Source organism: Saccostrea echinata, unplaced genomic scaffold (genome assembly GCF_033153115.1).
Source record: "Saccostrea echinata isolate AGI-Se365-2 ecotype Australia unplaced genomic scaffold, CSIRO_AGI_Sech_v1 ptg000009l, whole genome shotgun sequence".
Classification (NCBI taxonomy): Eukaryota; Metazoa; Mollusca; class Bivalvia; order Ostreida; family Ostreidae; genus Saccostrea; species Saccostrea echinata.
In genome coordinates this window covers 15,383,855-15,411,141 of record NW_026889758.1, presented here as the reverse complement: position 1 = coordinate 15,411,141, position 27,287 = coordinate 15,383,855, and the positions used below count along the sequence as shown (strand labels likewise).

General features: G+C 33.7%; 1 protein-coding gene across 3 annotated transcripts; it reads left to right on the top strand.

The window, feature by feature from the left end:
* The first annotated feature begins 1,273 nt into the window (after positions 1 to 1,273).
* On the top strand, positions 1,274 to 27,287 carry LOC133181865 (Golgi resident protein GCP60-like). 3 transcript variants are annotated; one of them, XM_061316503.1, is made up of 10 exons: positions 1,274 to 1,430; positions 5,810 to 5,951; positions 7,070 to 7,093; positions 8,099 to 8,239; positions 8,479 to 8,592; positions 11,662 to 11,749; positions 19,071 to 19,359; positions 22,522 to 22,643; positions 23,659 to 23,827; positions 24,515 to 27,287. In XM_061316503.1, the coding sequence occupies exons 1-10, from the start codon at positions 1,280 to 1,282 to the stop codon at positions 24,724 to 24,726; spliced, it is 1,452 nt and encodes a 483-aa protein (XP_061172487.1). In that variant the 5' UTR covers positions 1,274 to 1,279; the 3' UTR covers positions 24,727 to 27,287. The 3 variants fall into 3 exon arrangements, with proteins under 3 accessions (XP_061172487.1, XP_061172486.1, XP_061172488.1); XM_061316502.1 differs by lacking the exon at positions 22,522 to 22,643 and adding an exon at positions 22,023 to 22,153; XM_061316504.1 differs by lacking the exons at positions 7,070 to 7,093; positions 22,522 to 22,643 and adding an exon at positions 22,023 to 22,153.

Genomic DNA, 27,287 nt, shown 5'->3' with positions numbered 1-27,287 from the left:
AAAGGTCAAATATGATGGTACCCAAATAAAGGTCATGTCACAAGGAATAGAAGAACTCATTGTAACCACACAGTGAAAATTGTGTACCATAAAATCTTATTTTTTAACCACAGTGTAACTGCTGTAACCACTGTAACCATTGTAACCAGCTAAAAGTGAAAATTGTACCATAAAGTCCCCATTTTTAACCACTAGGGCTGTCACGAGTACCCGAAATAACCGAGAACCGCAGTCCAAGTTGTTCGGTTCGGTTCCGGTTCCATTTTTCCAGATTTCGGTTCGGGTCTGGTTTATATATTAGAGTCTGTTCAATACAAAAAATGGCGTCGAAATCAAAGTAATGATGATGATAACAGTTATAAATAAACATCACAACTGAAATCTACTTCATTCCACGACAAAACACTTGTCACGGAAGTATTAGATAATTATCAAAATGAGCAGGAATGGTCAGGTTGTGGCTAATAGTAGGCCAAGTCACCGATGTCTAGACGTTTGCATGGTTCAGACTTGTTTCCAATGTAAATTTAATGTAACAAATAAAGATTTTTCAAGTTAAATTCATGAAATTAAGGGTTAAAATAGATGTAAATACCCGACCCGAAAAACCCGAAACCGAACCGAAAATTTACGGAACTGACCCGACCCGAAAAATTTTGGAACCGTGACAGCCCTATTAACCACTGTAACCACTGTAACCATTGTAACCATTAAATAACTGAGGAAATGCTACTCAGTTACAGGCTTTTGTAACCCTTGTTACTGGTTACAAATGAACATACTTGAAAGTCAGGGCTAATTTCTTGCCATATATGCGAACAGGTAGATAGGGCGAACGTACCCGGTACCATGGTTTATGCAAACTAGCTGTTGCATATTATTTCCTTTTTATTGTGGCTGTAGAATCCAGCCCCTAGCCATGCAAACAAATACAGCTTAAAAATGTGACAAGCAATTTGTATACGGTACCTTTTTTTCACACTTCTACTACCTACCGCGCTATACCGCCTTTTCCACTGCTGCAGCAATTTGATGTTTCGCGCGAATTTTTCCAAAGTTACATCAAGAACAAAAATTTCGATTCAATAGGCTAATTTACAAATTTTCTAATCGACTACATTATGATAGTATATTTGTTATTCTAAAAATGTATACATTCAAAATTTTATTCATCAATTTGTTTGATAAAATACGGAAAATATAGATACTGCAATGGTTCCAAACTTGTAATCTCGAATAAGCACGACTTATCTATAAATCCGACGTGGCTAAATCCAAGATGGCGGAGGCCGAGCAGTCGCTTGTGAATGGTGTCACCAATATAAGTGTTCACGGCAATGATAAAAGCAAAGAAGATGGAGATGAATTTGCGAAAAGCTGGGGTTTTAATCTCCCTGAGCTCTACAAACTTGCTGTTAGATTTTTTAAAGGTACTTGATCTATACGTTGATAATATCGGATTGTGTTTGACCCTAACCCGGTTAACCCATCTCGCCAGTCTCGGTAAATTACATGGCGAGAAATCAGTCTGAACTTTTAGTTGTGTAGACGATAACTTAGCATCATGACATAACATTATTCATGGAACATCAGAAGAATGTAGCCACAGGGGCTTGTCACAATCAATATGTCTTTCTTTTTGACCACCCGTACACTATAATAAAACTTTCGCTACCTCACATTTTCTTTTGCAAACTCATTTTAATTTTTCTCGAATCAAACATTTCACATTCTAGCTATCAACTGATCAGGGAATTATCGTAGATTTTAGAAATACTTGTGAATTTGAAACCTTTAAAATGTTGACGGTGCGACCGTTTGGGCGAGCACATCTACCTATTCAGTTTTAATTTAGATCTGTCTATTCTATCCGCACATGACATTTGGTACCTCCAGACTCTGACTTCACATGACGTCGTACGTAAGTTGCATTACTAAACAGAAGCCTGAACAATGCTAATTTTAAATATAGAAAGTTTAACCTGCTATTTATCTGCAATATTCTTTAAATCAAGGTGAGTTTATTTCTTTGTTGAACTTTTTTTTGTTACCGCGAGAACGAAGTTTGTGGTGAGATGCAGTAAGCGTTGCATTGTGGGTCCAGAGATTACTGCTGATTAAAATTCGTTTGGATGAATATGCACAGTCCGAATTTTATCTTCGCCCAGGCTTTGTCGTTGAACAGGTCTTGACAATTTCCAAATATGGAAGTCAAAAACGATAACTGAAATATACATCATATACACATAAATATTTTTCTGCCCAATCAGACAACAGCATATTTACACACCCCAAAACATATTTCAAAGGAACAAAAAGAGAACACGTGCTTTTGTTTTTTTCTCCTCAAAAAGATTTTTTGACAAAAAATCTTTAGAAGTAAGATGAAGAGTTTGGAAGAATAAGGTATTCCCCACATATTTACCGTGAACAAACTTGACATTTTCATCTCGGAAAAGAAAAAATTAATGCATGTAACAATGCGATCGTTTATGGAGGAATAGATCACATTGTCAAGCTATTATCAAGTACAATTATAACATTTATAAGAACATACTCTATGTTGGTAAATATAATTTTGCTAAGCCGTCTGATTTTTATCGATAACGCATGGTTTCCATGCGTATAAATCTAATGCACACAAGTATTCATCATGTAGACTACATGTAGTTTTAAAATAACACGGGTTTCATGAGTGCCGAATACCATATTATATACACTTTAAATGGACGTAAGGAAAGATGAAAAACATGGAGAAAAGGGAATTTGCATGTCTGAATTATTTTTATCACCATATCTTGCCTCGCATACCAGAAACTGCATGGACAATTTTGTACAATGTAATAAACACTCAGGAAATAATTAAGACTGTTTTATTCCCATATGAGAACATTTTCATGTTAGGCTATGAAAAATGAAAATCTGCCGCATTTATATCAAATTTCTTAACACAAGTTAAACTTTTGGGGATACTACCTCTTAGTGACAGATTTTTAATCCCACTCAGAATTTATTCTAAGCTTTCAAGTCGCATTTGTTCATGGTAGAATTGTAAGTCATATATACTTTATCATTCCTAAATATGCATAAAGTTTACAAAAAGTTTGTTCTAAAAAAATCTTTTTGTCTAAATGCAGTTAATGAGTTATTGAATTGGTCAGAAGGATTAGCACCTTGTTTATTCTGTGTATTTATACAATTTACGATTACCATTCTTCACTTCCATATTTGGAAATCATCCAGACCTGTTAAAGCTCGCTGCATTGGCTATTAAGTTTTACATTATCACTGTGGCAAGCACAATTGTATACCATAAAAAAAAATTTACAAAGCTTACACCTATACTGATGTGTGTTGGTTCACTGCTTCTTTACGGCACGTGTCAGGGCTCGAAATAATTGATTGCCTGCTGTTCTGGGGACAGTGAATTTATAATCTAGGCTAGTACATTGTAGAGGGCATGTGCCCTTTGGGTCAGTGTTTTTTTTAATGCATATCAAAATACATTCATGGTCATTGACAGGGTTGTGCATCCAATTTCTATTGTTTCTTGTTTTGCTAAGTTGTGCTATTATCACAATATAAACAATATATTATTATTTTTATGGTTTTGGGCCAGTCTTTTTTAAATCTACTGGCCCAGTGGGACAGTGAAAGTACTGAGTAGACCAGTAAAAATTTAAGGTGATAGCCTGAGTAACCAGTGAAAAAAAATCATTATTTCTAGCCCTGATGTGTGATTAGACAGAAAAGGATAGAAAAAATTTAAAATTATTTCCAAAGCTAGATCTCATTCAAATTTTGTAGAAAAATTGTAGATATAATGTAGTGATAAAAATCTAGTGTAAAACAAGACCCTGCAAAAATATATGATCGCAAATACCCTCCTTCATTTAATGTACAGAAATACATTATTTTAGAATCTTCTTATTTCAGCAGTTTTCAGTTTAAATTTTCAAACAGACATGAAAGAAAACACAATACTGAATATATGTACACCATTCTGAAACAGAGCCTGGTTTGTTCAAGTCATTTATTAATTGGAATGCAACAAGAGCAAGTTTTTAGCTCACCTGAGCCGAAGGCTCAAGTGAGCTTTTCTAATCAAAATTTGTCCGTTGTCTGTCGGCATTGGTGTTGTCATTGTAAACTTTTCACAATTTCATCTTCTTCTCCAGAACTTAATGGCCAATTTCAACCAAACTTGGCACAGAGTGTCTTTGGGTGAAGGGGATCCAAGTTTGTTCAAACGAAGGTCCACGCCTTCCACCAAGGGAGATAATTACGTAATAGTAAAAATTATTGTCATCATTTAAAAATCTTCTTCTCAAGAACCAATGGGCAAGGAAAGATGAAACTCATGTGGAATCATTGTCAGGTAGTGTAGATTCAAGTTTGTTCAAATCATGACCTCCAGGGTAGGGTGGGGCCACAGTGGACGATCAAACTTTTACATAGGAATATATAGGAAAAATCTTTAAAAATCTCTTTCTCAAGAACAGCAAAGCTGTGATTGGTCATATTTATATGAAAGCACCCTCAGATGGTGTAGATTCAAGTTTGTTCAAATCATGACCCCTGGGGGTAGGGTGGGGCCACAAAGGGTGATCAAAGTTTTACATAAGAAAACATAGGAAAAATGTATGGAAGTATCCTCAGATAATGTAGATTCAAGTTTGTTCAATTCATGACCCCCTGGGGATAGGGTGGAGCCACAATGAAAGTTCAAACTTGTAGGAAAAAAGGTCACAGTCAAAAAAATAATTTAAGGATGAAATTGCAAGCATTTTTACCAGAATGGGTCATGTTATCAAATTTGAAGTCATTTACAGTACTATGTATTCAATATCACTGGATTGACATTTAAGTTACAATTAAGTGATTAATATCTTGATGAGACTCTCCAAGTTGTTTGGTTCAGTTTCGGTACCATTTTTCTGGATTTCGGTTCGGGTCTGGTTTATATATTAAAAACTGTTTTATACAAAAAATGGTGTTGAAATCAAAAGAATGACATCAGTAATATTGATAAATAACATCACAACTGAAATTTACTTCATCCATGACAAAACACTTGTCCCAAAAGGATGGAATAATTATCAAAACAAGCAAAAGTGGTCATGTTGTAGTCCTAAACACTGATGTCAAGATGTTAACATGATTAAGATTTGTTTTCAAGGTGAATTTAATGTAACAAATAAAGATTTTTCAAGTTTAGTTCATGAAATTAAGGTTTAAAAAAGATGTAAATAACCAAACTGAAAAACCTGAAACCGAACCAAAAATTTACAGAACCGACCTGACCTGAAAAATTTTGAAACTGTGACAGCCCTATAAGGCCATATTTTAAAGCCATGCTTAAAATATTTTATTTGCAGGCATTACTACTCCTGAATTTCCACCAATGTAGTATTTATATGACCATATTCTATAAATGAGATTTCAAAAATTTCATCAAAACCTTTTTGTTTGTGGAACAAATTAATACATGTATATATACATTCAGGGCACCAAATATGATAGAGTTAAAAAGTGGCTAAAAATTAATGCTTTCCAATTCACTTATAAGAAAGAAAAACTTTGAACATGAAGTATCATAAAATATATATGTTAGATATGTCCAGGTTAAAAAAAGAATGTGCAGCTACAATGCATATCAACCAAGTTAGGTTTTCAAATGCCCCCCCCCCCCCAACCCCCCAACCCCACCCCACCCCCACCCAGTAAAATAAATAAATGTGAATGTGATGACTTTTTGATTTTTTATTGAAAGATAATGAGTTAAATCAAAATATTTTGAAATTTGTAGAGAAAGATGGGAAAGCACTGAAGCTGACGTACAAGGATAAACTTCGATTAGTGGCTTACACAAAACAAGCTACGTACGGAAAGTACAGAAATGATGTCTCTCCTGAAGTAGGGTTTCTGGATGTTGTGGGAAATGACAGAAGGTAACGAGAAATAAAGAGATAAACAAGAGACTTAAAATTTGTAAAAGTGCTTTGAAATAAGGCAAATATATTCAACTCTGTAAAAGTTAAAAACTGCAAAATTGGCAAAAATGATTTTTTTTTTTTAAATAGATCATTTTAGAATATTTACAATTTGAATAAGTTATATATTCTTTTTTGACATTTTTCAATAATTTTGTGTTTATATGTCATGTGAATCTTTGGAGGAACACCTGTTATGTGATAAGAGAATGGGAGTAAATTAAATTACTCCTCTTGTCAACAGATTGTACCCAACACACACAAAAATATATCTGTTATGTCTACGTTAAGATTCCAAAGTTTTGCCAAAGACATCTGTCATGTTATTTCTAGCCTACCTAGACTAGATTCTTCAATGTTTTCTGTCCTAAATTGTATGTATGTACATGTATGTCCCCATACAATTTACTCTTTATAACCGTTGTACCATTTTTAACCAAACTTAGCATAAGGCATGCTTAGTGAAAGGATTCAAGCTTCTTCAAAAGAGTTTTGCCCTTTCCATGGGGAGGTGATTAAATGCAGTTTAATCCATTTCAAAATCCAAGTCAGGTTTTGACAACAAAAACAACATTAGCTCGGAAGAGCTATTTTATGTTTACATCAATTAAGTATAGGCTATGGAATGAAAACCATGACCAAAATGGTGCATTGAGTTTTTGTTGCATCCCAAACATCTTTATTGAATCTGTAAATAGTATAATATGTTTGTCAGTCTGAGATGCAAATGTCAACATAACAAATGTACACCTTATTCCTATACATGTCTGTAAACATATCCTCCTTACACATGCCTGTGAACGTTCACAATGTCAGTGTTGCATAATCTAAAGAGTATTGGACTGGATTGGTGAGAATATATATATATTTTTTTGTCTCCCTAGTTTAAGTACCAATCCCAGAGTAAACTGGACTGGATTGGTGACATATTTTTTTTGTCTCCCTAGTTTAATACCAATCCCAGAGTACTAGACTGGATTGGTGACGATACATATATTTTTTTGTCTCCACTAGTTTAAGTACCAATCCCAGATTACTAGACTGGATTGGTGACATATTTTTTTTTGTCTCCCTAGTTTAAGTACCAATCCCAGTGAATGGTAAGTAGAGCATCATTTACAGACATTGTATCCATGGTAACCATTTCCCAAACTATGTATTGTAACTGGTCTTTTGCTGCTTATGAGGATTTATTTATGTAGTATAGTGCAAGTTTTACTGTTGATTATTACAGCATATCTCCAAATGATGATGGATTGCACTTAAAATCATTTAAAATAATCGAGGAAACACTCTTTTTTTTCATCTGGGTGCAGTATAAGAGATCTAATTGGTTTCATTACCTTAACCTAGTTCTGCTTTCTCTTTGCTCATTTCTGCAGTGCACCAAAAACAACATATCATTAGTTTAGTGCATTTGAATATATGTTGATTAAGATTATTAAAGCACAGGATTGCCTTGAAATTATTTCTTTCCCTGAATTATGCTTGTTTTACTCTGCTGTTTATTTCAAAGGAACACATGAAATCATTGTCCATTTCTTTATTATTTATAAAGAAGAACAGTTTTTGTTGATTGGTGTAAGTACAAAAATTTCCAAAGTCTGCTGGCATGATGAAATTCTTTGATGGATGTAACATCATTTTAACATAGATTAACCCCATTGATTCAGTAGATAAGACTGTGTGTTATGTCTAGCATGATCTATTGATGATCTAGAGTTCGCACTGTTTCTCAGGTGAACTCATTGTTTACAGGACATTATGTTGTATGAGGATTGTTGTACATTTGTTATGTTGTCAATACACTCTCCAATTTGTATACACTTGTTAGAATTCAAAGACACAAACTTCATACATGATTTCTCATGTCATTTATTTACATTTGGGTCACCTTGTAGTATTTTCATTAAAAAATGGCTTAAAAGAAATGAGTTTTAAAAAAGGACAATGCTCATTTTACACAAAATGATCATATTTTCCCCTGCCACCTCAGATACACTGATATTGTTAAGTATCATGGATGATCTGTAAAGATTGAATAAAATAAAATATCTCAAGTGTGTTTAAAATGTATTTTAAGAATGTCTGGTTTTTATTAACAGGCAAGCCTGGCAGGCCCTTGGGGACATGTCACAGAGCACGGCTATGGCTGAGTTTGTTAAGCAATTAGACTCTCTATGTCCACTATTTAGACCTTTTACAGAGGCCCACAGTGCTGAAAAACAGGAACAGCAAAGAAAAAAGTAAATCATATTATCTAACAACTTTAATCTCTATTGAAAGTTAGGGGGATTAGATTCATTATAAATATCACTTTCTTAGAATGGCCAGTATCTACCAATGAGGTGCTTTAGTTAAAATTGTCTTATTTTACTTACTATTTTAATTTTTTATACACACACACAGTGACACACTTTAATTTGTAAAACCATTTTCTTGTAGATGAAAATCTTTAATATCATGATTTTGTTTTCTTCCGCAGACAGGAAGAGGAGGACCGCTTACGCCGGGAGGCGGAGGAGAAAGAGAGACAGCGACGGGAGGAGGAAGCTCAGAAACAGCTGGAGCTACAGAAACAAAAACAGCTGGAGCAAGAGTAAGTGAATGAAGGGGGGGGGGGGGGAGCAGTGATCACAGGATTATAGATGACTAAGTCATTAGCAGGGGAATCAGTGATCTCAGGATTATATAGGAGCAATTCATTAGCACAGGGATCAGTGATCTCAGGATTGTAGAGGAGTAAGTCATCAGCAGGGGGGATCAGTGATCTCAGGATTATAGAAGAATAAGTCATCAGCAGGGGGGATCAGTGATCTCAAGATTATAGAGGAGTAAGTCATTAGCAGGGAAATCAGTGATCTCAGGATTATATAGGAGCAATTCATTAGCACAGGGATCAGTGATCTCAGGATTATAGAAGAGAAAGTCATCAGCAGAGGGATCAGTGATCTCAGGATTATAGAGGAGTAAGTCATCAGCAGGGGGGATCAGTGATCTCAGGATTATAGATGAGTAAGTCATCAGCAGGGGGGATCAGTGATCTCAGGATTATAGATGAGTAAGTCATCAGCAGGGGGGATCAGTGATCTCAGGATTATAGAAGAGAAAGTCATCAGCAGAGGGATCAGTGATCTCAGGATTATAGAGGAGTAAGTCATCAGCAGGGGGGATCAGTGATCTCAGGATTATAGATGAGTAAGTCATCAGCAGGGGGGATCAGTGATCTCAGGATTATAGAGGAGTAAGTCATCAGCAGGGGGGATCAGTGATCTCAGGATTATAGATGAGTAAGTCATCAGCAGGGGGGATCAGTGATCTCAGGATTATAGAAGAGAAAGTCATCAGCAGAGGGATCAGTGATCTCAGGATTATAGAGGAGTAAGTCATCAGCAGGGGGGATCAGTGATCTCAGGATTATAGAGGAGTAAGTCATCAGCAGGGGGGATCAGTGATCTCAGGATTATAGATGAGTAAGTTAATGGCAGGAGAATCAATACCTCCAGGATGGTACGTAAGCAAGTGTTATATTTCAGGAAAGGGGGATCAGTGATCTTAGAATTATAGAAAGCAAGAGCTTTTTTACAGTCGAACTATATTCAGTGATCTCGGGATTTCCTGTTATTTTTACCCTGCAAACGAAGTTTGGGATGGATGTACATTGGAATTACCATGGCCCTATGTCTGTCCATATCTTTGTAGACAAATTTTGTCTGGAGTTTATTTCTGAAACTATTCAACACATTTTTTGTCAATTTTTGTAGAATTAATATATATAGAGGATATTCAATGTTTTGTAGATGAATATGGAATTTATTTCACGAGTGGGACAGGATTTTTTGATATTTTCACGAGTGCGAAGCACGAGTGAAAATATCAAAAAATCCTGTCTCACGAGTGAAATAAATTCCATATTCATCTACAAAACGTTGAATTTTCTGTTTATTACATTTTCTTTGATTTTCCCTTTGCCTCTGTCTTTTCTTAACACAGTGTCATAGGCTTGACGTCATAGTTGAGCGGTTGAGACGTCATAGCTTAGAAGTTGTGTGTCAGATTGAAAACATTACATAGCATGGATTTTAGCAACATATTTAGGAAGAAATTTGCAGTTTTAGCTCTATTAAGATGCTTAGTTACTATCTCTATCTTATGACAGGCCAGAAATTATTTTTTACTTACTTTGATATCCTTTCACACTGTGAGAGAATATCATTTTTGGTATTCTTTCACACTGTGAGAGAATATCACTTTTATTCAATAAATAAATCACAGTATTTCACTGTTGAAAATGTAATAAATATATATATACTATTCATTCTTGAACCACTTTCATCAGTTTGTTTCTATAGTAAAAAAAATTTGGCTGCCTCCATGTTTTAGCTGATTCTCTATGCACCTTTAAATGGGTTGATCATAAAAATAAAATTTATGGAATATATCTAGATAACTTCAATTGCTTCCAGTGAAACAAAAAAATGTTCAAAACTGTAAAAATTTAAGTAATCTATTGTTGGCTTTAGACTTCAGACGTCACACATAAATAAACATGGTAATGGTAGTACTTGTGCCATTGAATTTACAAAAACGAAGGTTTGAGCCCACCTCCCCCATCCTTCCCCTCCCCCCTCCACACACAAGTTAAACATTATCAGGACATAATCTGAAGATTTACATTGTTTCTGTGCTGCATAATCTACCAATTTAACCCGACCAATGGTCAGTTTTGACATTAAAATAGAATTCATAACATGATCATTTGTGGATAGTGAGGTGTGAAAAATTGAAACAAATCCTTATTTCTAGTCTGTTTTTAGCAAAACAATAAAGCAGTCAAAATTTAAAATAAAATGAAAACAAAATTGCTGATACACATGACTGACAGCCAGGAATATTCCATTTATGTCCATTATCACTTTCAGATCACACTTGTAAAAAATCAAGTCATCCTTTCTCATGCTTAACAAATCAGCTCAATTATCGTTAGCATTGACAGGAGAGAGAAACTTAACCCTCACCTCAGTAGTATCAAATTCATAATTCCAACTCCTGCCACTCCACCCATCCTGATACAAGTCGGCCTCTTTATCAGAGCAGATAGAGGGTGTCATCAGTACACTACTTCCTTTTAAAATCTTTAATGACAAGGACAAATCTTTGAAAACTTCTCTGAAGTTTTATTAATTGTATTTACAATATGTACAATATTTGTTGACTTAATCAATTTTCAATGAATTTTTATAGGTTTATTTTCTTGTATGTATTGACAATTAAAATTGAATTTTATAGTCATTCATCTGGATTATGTTTCATTTCTACATCATGGCTTCAAGTATTCCTATGTGGTATAGAAATAAAGTATTAAATGGAGGCTTCAAAGACAAATAATTTTAAAACTTGGGTAGTTTGAATTAAAAGGACAAACTGCTGTAAGGATTAAATATTCTTCTTCTTTTTTTTTGGAATTTTTTGATGGATAAACTAATGCCATTGTACTCACAAACTTAACATAAAAGTGCTTTGAACTTGGAACTTTTATAAAACTTCTTGTTCAGAAGATTGATTTTCCTTTTCAAATCATTGCAAACTATAACTTGTTTCAATATTTCAATCTATGTATAACCTAGGTTATTGAAATTTTTCGTTACATGCATGTATTTTGTTTCAGAATGCAGATAAGAGCAGCACTGAATCAACAGACTGCTGTCCAGTTTGCCCAATATGCCCAGCAGCAGTACCCCAACAACAAACAACAAGTAAGTAAAACAGCAGTACCCCAACAACAAACAACAAGTAAGTAAAACAGCATTACTCCAACAACAACAACAAGTAAGTAAAACAGTTGTAGCCCAACAACAAACATTACTTTACATCCTAAAGTATTTAAGGATTTATACTTACTTCAAATTTTAAATGTTCAAGTCAGAGCAGCATTCAAAGCAAAGAATCTGTCCTGAATGAGCCCCTGGGAACTTCTGAGGCAGATACCCTAATTCTGAAATGTCATTTTATATCTACATAATATGGTCAATCATATGCTAATTTTTTTTCTCCCTGTTCAAAATGTACCCTGGAGAGTAGAAAAAAGTCATTGTGGTAAAGGGCATGCACTTACTAAATTTCTTATAAAATATTTCTAAACTGTGACATGTTTCTAGAATGTGTAGTAAGTGAGAAGTGCATTACAAATATATATCATGATGAATTATTTCAAATACACAGAAGCTTGGAGATATTATTACAGAATTCTTTCTATCAGTTTCTATCATTTGGGGACAAAATTTTGTGAACTGCTATAAGGTTGAGGTGCATAATTAGGGCCCCGCAAGGATTTGCGGGTGCCCTATAGTAATCACTCTGTCTGTCTGTCTGTCTGTCCGTCTGTCATTCTTCCGTCCACAAATTTTCTGTTTCTTTTCTAGTAACTTCTTTGGTAGTTGACCAATTAAGTTCAAATTTGGTATGTTGGTTGAAGAGGCAGTAAGACATATTTTGATGCTAAGTTTGGTTCTCTATGTCATCCAGTTTGGAGCTGGGGTGGTGGGGTTGATTCCTTAACTTTACATTAGAATGAATGCCAGGACAAAGAGAGATAACTGCTGAGAATGTTCCTATTGTAAACTATGAAAGCTGCAACTAGTCCCATGGGATTAATTAACTTTCCTCTTGAAGAAAATCCAAAGCATTGTCTGTTTCTGTCAAATTGAGATTAATTAATACCTTTGTCTGCAAATGAAGTTTGTTTTGAAGTTAAGGTCAATTTTGAATGATGTTTACATTCTCTGAAATGTGGATTTAAATAATGTTCATACTTTATTTTGGTAAAATACATGATGAGTTATGATTTTATTGAATTCTAAAAACAAGATATACATCAAGATATGTTTTTTTATTTTTCTGTTTTTATTTATTTATTATTTTTTTTTTTTTGCTGCCATATGTAAATTCAAGAATACTATTAACAGGTAGTCTGATAATAAACTCATTCTATCATTACTGAAAAAGTTCTTATTGTAAACTTGGAAGAAAAGGATGAGAGAGCAGTACAGTTAATCCCCAGGGATTAATTATCTTGTCTGGGGCAGAAATTTTCCAGGCTTATCTTTATTTGTCACTTTAAGATAAATTAACCTTTGTCTGCAACTGATGTTTGTTTTGAAGTTAAGGTCAAGCCTGGGTGATATTTGCATTCACTGAAGGCTGGCATTTTATAAAACACATGCTTTATTCTTGTTTAAATATATATTTAATTGAGTTATTATAGATATGTTTTTTACTGCCTTATGTAAATACAGGGATATTTTTTACAGGTTGTTGGATATTTAGGAATTATCTTGAAATTTTATATATACAGTTGTTATTGCATATTCTTCTTCATGTATTTTTAAATATTTGTAATCAGTTAAAATTATCGTTCTGCAAGCTGCACCCTTATATTTCTACCCCTACGGGGGGGGGGGGGGGGGGGGGGGGGGGGGGGGCTTGCTGACTGGTCAGTTTTCTAGTTTTGGTAAATGTCTGATTATGAAAGAATTTTAAAGCAAATTTATTAATATTTACTAAGTCTGTAAATTAGCTGTATATGGAATACTCATATCAAAATTAATATCCCCACCCCAGGCAATATACTGTTTGCAGGGAAATATTAGCCCTATTTTATTTTCACCCCTTTCGTCCTACTCATAGGTGGATGGATTTTAAACGGGGTAAATTCAAAGAACATGGTATAATTTCTTAAAACAGAACTGTGACTGGGCAAATCTAAATTGGGGCAAAGTTGTTTGCAAGTGTGAAAGGGCGAAAATTACCCTTTATACAGTAATTCTATGGTATTCATCATACTAAACATTTAACATTCTGAATTATTTATAATTAATGATAACCATTTGTTACAGCTCTATATATTAAGCATTCCCTCAATATTTTTTTCTAGCAGCTTCAAATCTAAATCTTTTTTTCTGGCAGCTTTAATCTAATTAAATTTTTTAATGAAATGTTCCAAATGAGCTACCCCTTCTCAAACATCTAACAACATCCCATTCAGGGTCACATCAGGGCAACCTTTAGATTAGCCAATGAAATCACTGCCACTAAAATCTTGGCTTGTAGTTCAAATGCATTTCTTATCTGCAGCCAAACTTGAATTCTAAAATTTATAGTTTGTGCATTTTCACTTATTATTCAGGAAAGAATGGCTGATGGGTGGACTATACACATTCAATTTACACCACAATTAACTTAGATCATTATAAAACAGACTACTGAACATGAGAAATGTTAAGATACAGTCATGGTACTATTTTTAGAATTGTATACAGAAGCTTGGATCTGATTTGCCAAAATGTTCATGTTTATAATACATTTATTAATATATGAAATGTCGGGCTGATGTGATCCTTTGTGGGATATTGTTGGATGTTTGAGAAGCGGTAGAGGAACTTGGAACATCTAATTTCAGTTATATTGCAAAAATATTATTTTTTTAAAAATTTACAGAATTAAAAAAAAAAGGCATTTAATAATGTTAACCAGATCTGAAGTCAAAGACTGTGTACAGTATTACTATGTGACTGTATATGATGGATTTTGCAGTAAGACTTCAATCCCTAGCATTAACTCTATTACATATTAGACACATCCCCACCTTTGACTTACTACCTGGTAAAAAAACATAAAACATTGGGTTTTAAAACCCATTGGTTTACTGGTACTGTTAATTAACCTACCTTTGATGCTTATGTAAACCATGTCGGTAGATTCCAGGTTCTTCAGTAAGACATAAGTCAGTAGTAAGGTTTGACCAAGATTTTAATTATTGTAATATATATAAGAAAAACCTGAAATAAAGTCATAATAATTAATAAACATTTACAAATACTTGATGACTTTACTTTTAATTACAAAGATAATAAGAAATATGTATATAAAATAAATATATTTACCAAGCACTCACCTGGTAGTTGAAATGCATTGAAAAATTCTTGCATAATCATGCCATTGTTGGAAATTTCACCAAACAAAATGTCAAGTTTTTCTAAAATTTGCTTAACACCAGCCTTCTCACCTAGCGGAATTAACATTGTTTTTGCTGTACCCCTTAATGACCGTCTAATACTTTGTATCAGAATATTTGATTTTATATCAGGGTCACGCATTAGGCACTGCACTTCAAATCTCCACTCTTTGTATGAAACATCCCCCTTCTGAGGAGGGTCATCACCCGAGAATTGTGGGATTCTTGGGATGTTAGTATTAAACTCATACACCTGGTTGATGCTATTCCCATCCTTATCATAAAAGGTATTTTGTAGTTTACTACCACTACTACTAGTATCACCAAAATTACAAGCTAACTTTGCAAAGGGATTGTGCTTTTGTCCAAGATGTAAAGGAACATTGTGATCAGGTACAGATACCTTTGGTTTTGCACTTTGTAAATGTTCAGCAGGTACAGATACCTCTGTTTTAACAGGGTTACCATCTTTTGTGGTTTTGGGGGTACTGGTTGCAGGTTGTGCAACACCAGCAAAATCAAGTTTGTTTTCCTCTGATGAGGATACATCTGCAGTAACCTTTTGTTTTTCTTTGTCAGCCATTTCTATGAACAATTAATTACACTTCACAACTTCACACCAAATATTTACGCCAACTGTACAGTTCAAACCAATATAAAATAACTATTCACAACAACAAACCAAAAAACTGTTCAACTGATCACCTCAACAGATCATTACAACTTTGTACATACAACCACAGCAACTGCTATCTGATGTAGTAATTCTTAATTAACTTTTGGGTAAGTTACCTGGTGATATGTATACTGGTGAAATTGAATACTTTAAAGATGGTTTAATTCAACTTATGATACCCAGTTTTAAACAATTCATCATAAAATTCCTAAAATTCAAAACCACAAACACACAACATACAGACATACACACAATAACTCTCTGCTCCGTAGGTCTGTCTACTGTTCCATGGACTGAAAGAAATATTAGTTTGATTAGTGAAATAACTGCATGCTGGTTAGAAAGTGAACTCGGCTTGCTGCTACCTAAATTTACAAACACCTAATTTACAGCTACCTAGAAATAAATAAAACTATAAATAATGAACTTACAATGAAAATATAAATATAGATACAAAAATATAATTTGCAAAACAAACAATTATCAACCTGAAAAAGAAAAAAATATACACTAATACAGCAAAACTTTAGAAACTGTCTTGTGCACTATAAATAGAAACAAAAATAGACCTTGGGAATTCCCTTTTTACACCTCAGTAGTAAGTACAGACATTGAGACAACACATTAGACGAAGACAGTAACTTGCACAAACAAATATGACAACAAGTACACAGAATAACACATGGAAATGACCATTTGTATGCACAATTAGTTACAGTACCTTTGCTCCGCGCCGCAGACCAGTTTACAAATCACGCTGAATAGAATTGGAAGACTCCATTTTGGTCGGTCATTGGTTCGCTGCGCGCATAACTGTGACGTCACGGTTCCGGAAGTATCGGATTCGCCTCTCGGGATCCGCCTGTGAATTTTTTACACTGTTATGAACACACTTTTCAATACCGGCCAGTTTCAAACAAAACACATTAATGATTTAGTGTACACTCAAAGCTGATTTAGATCCATGAATTCACACATAAGATGTATAGAATAGGCCTATAATTCGCTGGATATGGAAATGAAAAGGTCATCGACTTCTCTATGTCCGCCCTCTCTCCAATCCGCTCCCCGGGTTCTTTTCCTAATTATTCCAGTGGATCAGTCTTGGATGCCTGGTTTTCCAATTAACTTGGGCGCCATTTGTAAACCATGTCGGTAGATTCCAGGTTCTTCAGTAAGACATAAGTCAGTAATAAGGTTTGACCAAGATTTTAATTATTGTAATATATATAAGAAAAACCTGAAATAAAGTCATAATAATTAATAAACATTTACAAATACTTGATGACTTTACTTTTAATTACAAAGATAATAAGAAATATGTATATAAAATAAATATATTTACCAAGCACCACTTGTTAATCAGCTCTAATACAATATAACGTCTATACCCGTAAAGGGTGTAGCGCCGAGTGTGCATGGAAAACATTTAGTCGCGGGAAAGTTAGTAAAAAGTTATTAATAGAAATAGAACTGGTCAAACCGGAAATGGTCAAGTACGTCACACTAGTAAACATAAATACTCACACGTGGACATTCACACATGACAACACAAATGTAAACACACACAACAGAAATAATTATAAAATAAAACATTGAAACTGAAACATTTAATTACTTACACTGGTTACACTTATTACATAATATATCACATTACAGTGAGTGTTAATTAGGCTGCTTGTTTGTATAGAACATTATTGTGAAAATGTGAATGAAAAATTTAAATCAATGCTGCTAAACTTTTTTAGTTTACTTATATAAACATGCCTTTAGTTGTTATTTTCATGTTTTTTGACAAAATAAGTTTGTTCATATCATCTGTCCTTAAGAGCCAGTTATTTTACTTATCTAAGTATGTGAAAAGTGTTCACAGACTTGATCACTTTAACAAGATGCATGTTTTTAGTATTACATTAGCCACTGGATTCTAAAGTTAAGAAGAGTTTAGTATGACATGAAAGGAGAGGGGAAATTCTGTTGTAAAAAGCCAATACCATTTACCGGTAAAATAGAATACCAGCTTCCTGTTACACCATGGTTTCCCTATTCTCAGTGAGGACAGCCTAATCATATGTTTACTGTTTTATTTAAGTGTCTACTATTGATCCAGCTGCTACAGTCATTTACATGAAATGATTTAAGGAGTCTGCATTAAGAAATATAAGCAGCTGGATTAAAGTCAAAGCTGGTGTCTTTTTTTTTTTTTAAACATCCCGTTGTCTCCAGTTCTCTGTGTAATGTTACTGTGGAGGACAATGTATTGATTTGTTGGCTCCATGCTTGGAGGTTAGATATTGATTCCTCTCCTTTTTAAATGTATTGACTTTTTTTCATCGTTTCTGTGATGTTGTAATCTCTACATTGTGAGTAAGGGAACTTGTTATCTGCAGTTCTTTGTTTTGCCTTCTGGATACAGGAAATGCTGATGTAAGTACATGTCTTTTAGACAAAAGTATATAAGATGCAGATGGATGGAATTTCATTACAAAAAAAGAAATACACCAAATATCAGCAGGCAGTAATGATCAGTACTTTTTGTATCACGAAGTTTTGTCAGATGAGTGTTGTTCGACTTATCCAGCATATTTGTTTATTATATCACAGGATAGGGAAGTTAAATGGCTAGGGTGTTAATAGTTTGTGTTAAAATTGTAGTCTTACTATAGTGTTAGTCTTGTGACAGGAAAATATCCTTACAGGTCAGACATATTTTTGATGAAATTTGATTTTATGATTTGGGGATAATCTTCAATGTTATCTTGCTAATCAGTTTTAAATACTTAGTGCATTTTTATAATTTCATTCTTTTCTGACTTCCCTCTGAGATGAGATAGCTATATATAGATGTTGACAAGTTTTTATTTCCTATTGAATGAATATGTGGTGTGAAAGTTGTTTTTACCGATATATGCATTCTGTTTATATACTTTAACACTGTATTACTTTGTACTTACATGTGGTCTTGTTTAGTAATCTCATTTAAGATACCATGAAAAATTATTTGATATGGTCTGTTAGATAAGTCCATCTAGGGCACCCTATGGTTCAATATTTCAATACTTCTGGGGGAAATAGTATTGATACTAAACCTGTTCTGTATTGATTGGCCACACTTGTTTCAAATGCATGAAAGTTGCAACATAGAGTAATTCAGAATTAGGTCAAGGTTTGTGTATTTATTTTTTATTGAAGAAAAAAACTCAGTAGCAAAATAATTTTTTCTGTTTATATAACCACTTGGATATATTTGTGTACAGCCATAAAAATTTTACAAAATTATTTAGTCTTGAACTATTGATTAGCATAAATCTTGCATGTGTAGAAAGTCTCATGGAGGGAATTTAATGTCTATAAGGATCTATATGTGGAACATTTATCTGATTAACAGCAAGACGAGTTGATCCGACAGCTGCAAGAGCAACACTACCAGCAATACATGCAACAAGTGTATCAACAGCAGCTTCTACATCAGCAACAGCAGTACCAACAGATGCATCAACAAGCCAGCAACACAGCACCAACACAACAGGCACCTGCCAGTCAACAGATGGCTCCACCCCCTACCCAACAGCCAGGCAGTCAGCAAAGTGAGACTCCTCCCCAAACAAATGTTAACTCAAACGTCACCCCAAATGGACCAGTAGAAGGAACAACAGAAAAGAAGCAAGAGGGAGAAGGTACTCCATTTGTTAACTGGATAAATATATCACCGACACAGCATAGAAGTAGGCTTATCAAGAACTATGTTCTACATATACACTATTCATCTTTATATATTTGCTCAACTGGGCCAAAGGCCCAAGGCCCAGAGGAGCTTTTATAATCAGGGTTTGTCTGTGTGTCTGTTAACTTTTCATGTTTTGACTTCTCTTCAATAACCATGACCTAGCACAATGTTTTCTTTGCTAAAGGGAATTCAAAATATCCATACCCATACCAAGGGGTGATTATGCTGTCTGGAACAGCTAGCTAAACCTCACACCTCACGCTTGATCATTGAAGAACACATGGTAACTGGTTCCATATTTATTAACAAGTGAATTCATATTCCAATGAGTGAATGAGCGAATGAGCCCAGGTGAGTGAGACAAAGTGAGCGAATGAGTCTACACGAGCGAGTGAGCGAATGAGGTAAATAACTGAAATAAACAAAATCAAATACTATAATACTGATATACCAAAAAGACAATAACGGTGTTCCATAGAAATAGCTCACTTATAAACCTTATCATAATAACAAATTACTATAAAGCATACTAGATAAATTGAATAACAATAACTAATTCTCGTGACTTCAGTGACTTTAAACTTTACAAAAAATACCGGTCTGAATAAGTTTTCAATACAAAACTCTATAAATAATTATCAAACAACGTTACAAATAATAGGTATGAAGTTACAAATGTTTCCTATAAAAACTTTCATGGTAATAGCCACAAATTGTAAGAAGGTAGAATGTTACATGTACATCATCACGGATGGAACTCTAATGGCAGACTGAATGAAAACTTCCACGAGAAAATGAGGGAGATAACTCCTGACACAAAAGATTTCCACTCAAGGAAGATAATTCAAAAATTTACAAAGAAGGATAACTCTTTCTGATATCTGAATAATACACATATTTCACTCCGTATAATTACACAAAAAAGCAAACAAAAATAAATGAAAAATAAGAACTGTGACAGCACAGTGATAATGAGTGAATAGTAAAAATCGGCTAGGGTGATTAAAAATTCTTCTGAAGAACCACTGAGTCAAGAAAATTAATTTACGAGCTTGTGTACAAAGTATAGATATAACTGTTGATTAGTTATCCCTTATTGTGGCTTGAGAGGGGCCACAATGCACAAAGGAGGAGAGTTTAAAGTATTAAAAATAGTCTTCTCAATAACACTGGGATTACAGTGTAGTCAAATTAATGTGCAACCATCCAAGCAGGGGCTAGGTTAGGATCACAGCAACCAATCGGACTAGGTTAGGACCACAGCAACCAATTGGGCTACGTTAGGACACAGCAACCAGTCAGGCTAGGTTAAGACCACAGCAACCAATCGGGCTAGGTTAGGACCAAAACAACCAATTGGGCTAGGTTAGGACCACAGCAACCAATTGGGGGCTTGGTTAGGACACAGCATCCAATTGGAGGCTAGGTTAGAACCACAACAACCAATTGGGCTAGGTTAGGACACAGCAACCAATTGGGCTAGGTTAGGACCACAGCAACCAATCAGGGGCTAGGTTAGGGCACAGCAACCAATCAGGGGTTAGGTTAAGACCCAGTAGGAGGTTAACATTTACATAAGAATACTGTTAACCAACTTTTATTTGCATGCGAGAAATATCCGCGGGTTTTGCGACCTACTTTTAATCGTGAATATTAATCGCCGTGAACCATTTATTTTGCTTTGTATTTGTAGAGAATATTTCCTCAGTCGTGAAAATTAATCGTCGCAGATTGATTTCAAACTGACAAATTGCGAATAAAAGATGACGCGAATAATAGTTGGTTTACAGTATGTAGACATTTCTCTATTATAACAGATAGGATTTTTTATGAATTATGGTTCAGTTTACTCTTTAATTGTTGAATGTATGTGGTACTTTTAGGCAAATAATAGAGGTTTCCTTTCTCTTTCAAGAAGGGAAATATGACTCAGGTTAGTGGTGTGGCTCATGTGCCTATTGTACATATATCCTTAATCACCAAATCAAATTTTTTTTGGTTTAAGTCATATGGATTTACTGAGAGACAAATCAATAAAATAATAAGAGATTGGCCAATGATACAGTTGAAATCCATTCATTTATGGTATAATCCTATACAATCATATTGATTAAAATATATTTTAAAAGAAAAATCTAGGCTTTTAAAATCTAGAAGACTAGTATTGATTTTTAGCTTACCTTTAATAATTTGTTGAGCTTGTGCTGTACCTTAGGCATTAGTCTCAGTGAACAGGTCAAAGTTTTTTTGAGCAGATCAGTTCAAAGTACCACTGTACCAGTATGTTCTTCCTTGACTAAACTTGCATGGACGATGTATCTAGAAGTACACATTAATGAGTTAACGTCAGAGGCTGCAAGTAAAGTGTATTTTAGCTGTTTAATGAAAGGTTCATATTTAATAATGAATTTACAGATAACTCACAGACTTCGCTGAATATTTATTTGGTAGGAGACTTTGCCTTATTATTTGATAACATTCATCAGGGTGAGCTTCATATTAAACCTATGATAATATATGTTTTAAATACACTCAGTTTATCAAGTATTTGTAATGAATCTGAGATTGAACAGATTAAGTAGAGGCTGTAAGGTATAACTGGGAACTTTTCAGGCCATGTTCCACCCCCTGCTTTGTTAATGCCGGCCTCCATCTGGACTCGTAAGGATATCCAATCTTTCAAAGACAGTGTCAAACATTGTCAAGAAAATGTTATTAAGATTGGTTCCCTAGCAACAGCTACTGTGAGTGCCCTTCAGATTTTTATTGGTGTATCACTGCATGGTTTCCTGAGCCTGCAAGTCTTCAGAATAATATCACTGCATTTTGGATGTATTGTAAAATATGTCCCTTTTATTGTCTTTAAATCTATATTGGTTATACATGAATATAAAAAAAATCAGATAGTTTAAAGAGTATGTTGCTTTTAAATCTAAGAAAATTTATTTTAAATTCTTCCTGTACATGAGGGTTATCTGAAGACTTGCTGGGTTTTTTTTCAAAATGCAGAGCATGATGCAAGTCTCTGGAACTTCCCATCAGGCTTTGCAGGCACGTAGAAGAAACCTTTGCTTTTTTTGTTGGTCTGCTACGTTTCTCACTGATTTTGTAGATGAAATGCCTCCCTTTGCTGCTGCCTCAATGTGGACTCGTAAAGACATTAAAGAATTTAAAGAATCACTTCATAAAGATAAGGATTCAGTAATAAAGATAGGGTCTGGAGAGACGGTTACTGTAAGTAGGCCAACCTGGCAACTCTAACCTGCAATTAGCCTAACCCTCACTGGATATGGCTGCATTTTGCTAGTAAACACTGAATATGGCTGCTTTTGTAATTGCTGGCTTGATTTTGTGATTGGATAAGTGTTGAAGGATTTAATAAGAAAACACTTTTCACAACTTTATTGTCTTCTGTTATTTACAGGGCATTTCTTAACATAAAAAGCATAATCTACAGTTACATGACTTCAAAAGACAGTATGATTTGCTGTTATGTGTATTATATCACACAGATTGTAACACAGCATCAACAGTTGGCCAGAACATCTAAGACATATTAATCTAATTACCATAATTTTATAATTGACTAAATGTCTAAGAACCAAGTAGGTTTTTAAACTAAATTTACAGCATTATTCCCAGCTTCTTATTGTAAAATTACCTAATAGGATGTGTTTTGTATACAAAAAAATGTTTGTTGTAACTTCACACTTTTTTATCTCTTTTTTTATGTTCCCTACTACCCTAAGCATGATTTTTTTCAAATTAGAATAGACAGAATGGATTACACATACATGTAAATTTGCTCAACTACCTGCTTTTCAGCTTCAAACAATGTCATCTTCCAGTTTATCAGAATGTTCTGATGTGTGTGTACCCCTATCATCTCCAGCACATCCTACACAATAGTTTAGAAAATCTAACATCAAAATGCTTGTGAACTTTGGCTTTTAAAGAAGAAAGTTTGACTGAATATAACAACATCTATATTTTATCACAATTTTAACTATTTCTGTATGTATTTATTATATATCATTCAATATTTAACCAAAGCTGACATGCATGTTGTCATACACTATGATATAGTTCATGTAAATTTGGGGGAACATTAAAGATTCATGCACTTTCAACCATTCTAGTTAGTCAGCTTTCCATCTTGGAATAGAATTTACTGTCAAAAACCTATTTATAATTTGTCTTATATTCTGAATGTTTAAAATAAAGCCATCTTTATGCCTGTATATATCAGGTGAGAGTGCCCACACATGAGGACGGAACTTGTTTGTTCTGGGAGTTTGCCACTGACTACTATGACATTGGATTTGGTGTGTACTTTGAGTGGACGGTGTCCCCTAGTACTACTGTGAGTGTGACCGTCAGCGAGTCCAGTGACGAGGAGGAATTTGATGAAGAGCAAGGTTTGAATTTTATTTAAGGGAAAGGGGGGGGGGGGGGGGGGTTGAAGAGGGTCAAATTTAATTTTTTTTTTTTTTGAAACTGTACTTTTGATTAAGGTTATATGGTAAACTTTGTTCATCTTTATAGGTATCCATATCTGTCTTCTTAAACTTAAATTTCAGCTCCAGGGGGAGTTAAGTCAGAATTAGCAATTATTTAGTATTACATGTAAAAGATGTTTTTGTGTATGAGCAGGACATACTACAATTCTATAAGTTTTATAAGAATATGTATAACATTTTTAATCAGTTCTTTAAAACAAGGAAGTAGTTGTTTTTGACTAGATTTTCAGTTGTCTTCTAAGTGTAGGATTAAGTTGTAAACATGGCTATTTGGGCCTATGCTGAGATATACTAGATATTAAACATTAATGAAATTCATTAGACACCTCACAGCACTGGACCTTGTGGATTATATGCATTTTTAGTGTTAGAATTGTCTTATTTTGGGTTGAATTACATGTATCAGCCTCATGGCTAAAGAATTAGCAGAGTATCTTTTCATTTGGAATCCCCATGTGAAAAGGTTATAACTGGTGAAGTTTTATGATGCAGAGAAACAAGTGTACAATTCACAGAAATATGACTATATTACAGAATTCTTTATATTTATCTCACATTAGATTATGCAATTATTTTTGCTTGCAGACACAAAGAATGATGTAGAGCAAGGTGCTAAGAAAGATGACCGTCCTCCCACTGACGAGATTATCCCTGTTTATCGTCGCGACTGCCACGAGGAGGTTTACTGTGGTAGCCACGCTTACCCTGGCCAGGGCGTGTATCTATTAAAATTTGACAATTCTTACTCTCTGTGGAGATCAAAGACACTGTATTACCGTGTATATTATAGCAGATAAATATTGTATTGGAGACTCTTCTGTGTACTGGCGTGTTGCCAAATGTGATACCTTAAGGTTTTATGATAGAACACATTGTGAGAGTGGCCTCAGACGAGTCAGAGATTTCACAGATTGAGAAGGCTTTATGTAGTCAGCAGTGGTTCTATGGCTTTATAAAGTTATAGCTATGTGGTTTTTTCATGTAAGGATTACCTTTTTGTTTCAGCTATGAATTTTTTTCTTAAGTATAAATAATATCCTGATTTGTTTTCATTCTTGCCTAGTAAATCAATGGTTCTAGTCGGGGAATATATTCTGTTTTCAATACAGAAGAAAAATGGTAATTTAAAAATTATAGTGTATGAAATTTATAAAAGACAATGCTTATTAGAGTTTGGGCTATAGAATACTCTGCCCTTTAGGTAGGTATTTTTGTACCCTCTTCATAAAAATTCCTGTTAGCTTGTTTATGTTTTATCATGTGCTATCACTCTATGTTGTTTAAGAAATCAATGTTAAATTTTAATGTATCAGGAACTAAGCTTAGATTTTAAGCAGTCACCTATCAGTATGTGGATTTTTTGCCATGATGTATAAAGGTCTTTGGTTAAAAAATATATATATATTATACATGTATATGTAAGATCAAAAGAAAGAGAGGGTTTGATAAGACAAAATGTTACCTAGAGTTAACATTTTATAGCTGATTGGAGTTTGGAAAATGTTGGACTTAAAATATTATCAATTTTGATTACCAAGACAATATCTCAAGTTTTTAATAGAGATTTAGATGTTTATAACACACGTGTAATTTTTTCCATACTAATTATAGATAAAAGTAAATGTGTATATTGGCAATAGTTTGACCTAACCAGCTTTACCCGAATTACTGTATGTGTACTTAAAAAAGCGGGCTTCATATTTTAGCGCCTTTGGTGCACACAACAATGCACTAATTAATGAATACTGTTAATAAATCATTAATAAATGCAATATATGGTGCAGACGTGTGTAGCGCTAATTCATGATTACATCAACCACTCCATACCCAGTGATTGCGCTAAATTTTGAATACACCAATTTATGTACATGTACAGTATGTCATCTATGATCCAGATCAAATTCATCAAAAGGTCATGATCTCATTGCTATAGTAGCCTTCTAAAATGTGATTCTAAAGGGAAAAAGTTAATTTTTTAGCTGCAAATTATTTACTGTATTTTTAGGCCAAAATGCATCTTAAGTTTCTCAGGACAAACATTTCAGAAATGTTTGGAGTAAGATTTATGTTTGTTTTTCATTTCAACAAATAATTATACCAACAGAATCTTACTTTTTTGTACTCTTAATAATATTTGATACTCAATAAACTAATTAATGTTATTCAACTTCTGAATAAAAATGTTTATTGATAAATAAAAATATGTATTGTGTGTATGTATGGGTGAAAAGGGGAATAACCCAATTTTCTTTTTCAAGTTGAAAAATAGAAAATTGAGTTGTTCCCCATTTTAATATGATCCGTGCGTCACGTTTTCTGAGAAACTAAGATTTATGTTTTTGGCCTTTCCTGTTATTGACTGCCTCTCTATTTACATATCATACTGATGTTGATAAATGTAGTTTTACTTTAAAATTAACTCATGTAAATGTATAAAAAAAAATCAGTTTAGATGTAAGTAGATTCTAAAATGCATTGTACATGAATTGTAAATTTCTCTATTGAAATATATGAGCCTGATTATTTTTTTTAAACTCAATGCTCAGTTTCTTTTGAATGGATTTTTTAATAGTATCCAAATAATAAATGTACATGTTTGAATTCAATTAGAATTTTTGACAATTTTTTTGCAGGTATAAAACACAATTTTCCCCTTATAAATAAATGTAATAATTTTTCAAATGTAAAATACAACAAAATAAATTTTGAGATCTTGTCATTGAAGAAACATAAGAAAATACTTCCTGAAAATGATGCTGTATTTGGTTAGAAGTGCTTTGATTTCCTCAAGATATTAAATTACATATAATATCATTCTGTCATTCAAAATCCTGTATTCATTAATCAATCTTGGAGTACATGTATATCTATGTTGTCTATTATATGAAACACATTTACATAAAAGCAGTGGTTAATGTGGCATATTTACAGTGGAATCTCTTTTTAAGGTATGACATAAATAACATTGCAGTCTGTTATTTACCAGTAGGTAAATATATGATTTGTTCTAGTAAATAAGCAGGCTTACCTCCCTGGAGTTTTTTTTTCTGCACTGTATTTTCTAGTTATTTTTAACACACAACTTTATCTGGTCACACTTCTATCTTTTGTTGTTTTTTTTCTAAACATTTTCCAATTTTCTTTGTATACCTATACTTTATTTTGTTTTAAATCCTAATAGATTTATTTATATTGTCCATTTGTCCATCAGTGCAGTATTTTTGTACACTGGCCACCAGTGTTGTGACATTAATGTCTTACTGTAAATCCAATGTTATATATTGTAAATTGTAGTTAATATATTAATGATATGTTGGTCATTACATTAATATAAAAATAAATGATTCAAAAATTCTAA

Bases quoted from the DNA above. Each gene is read 5' to 3' on its own strand.
- LOC133181865 (XM_061316502.1), top strand. From the start codon at position 1,280: ATGGCGGAGGCCGAGCAGTCGCTTGTGAATGGTGTCACCAATATAAGT. The intron at 19,360-22,022 runs GTACTCCATTTG...GGAACTTTTCAG, and splicing joins AAAGAAGCAAGAGGGAGAAG to GCCATGTTCCACCCCCTGCT. The intron at 23,828-24,514 runs GTTTGAATTTTA...TTTTGCTTGCAG, and splicing joins GGAATTTGATGAAGAGCAAG to ACACAAAGAATGATGTAGAG.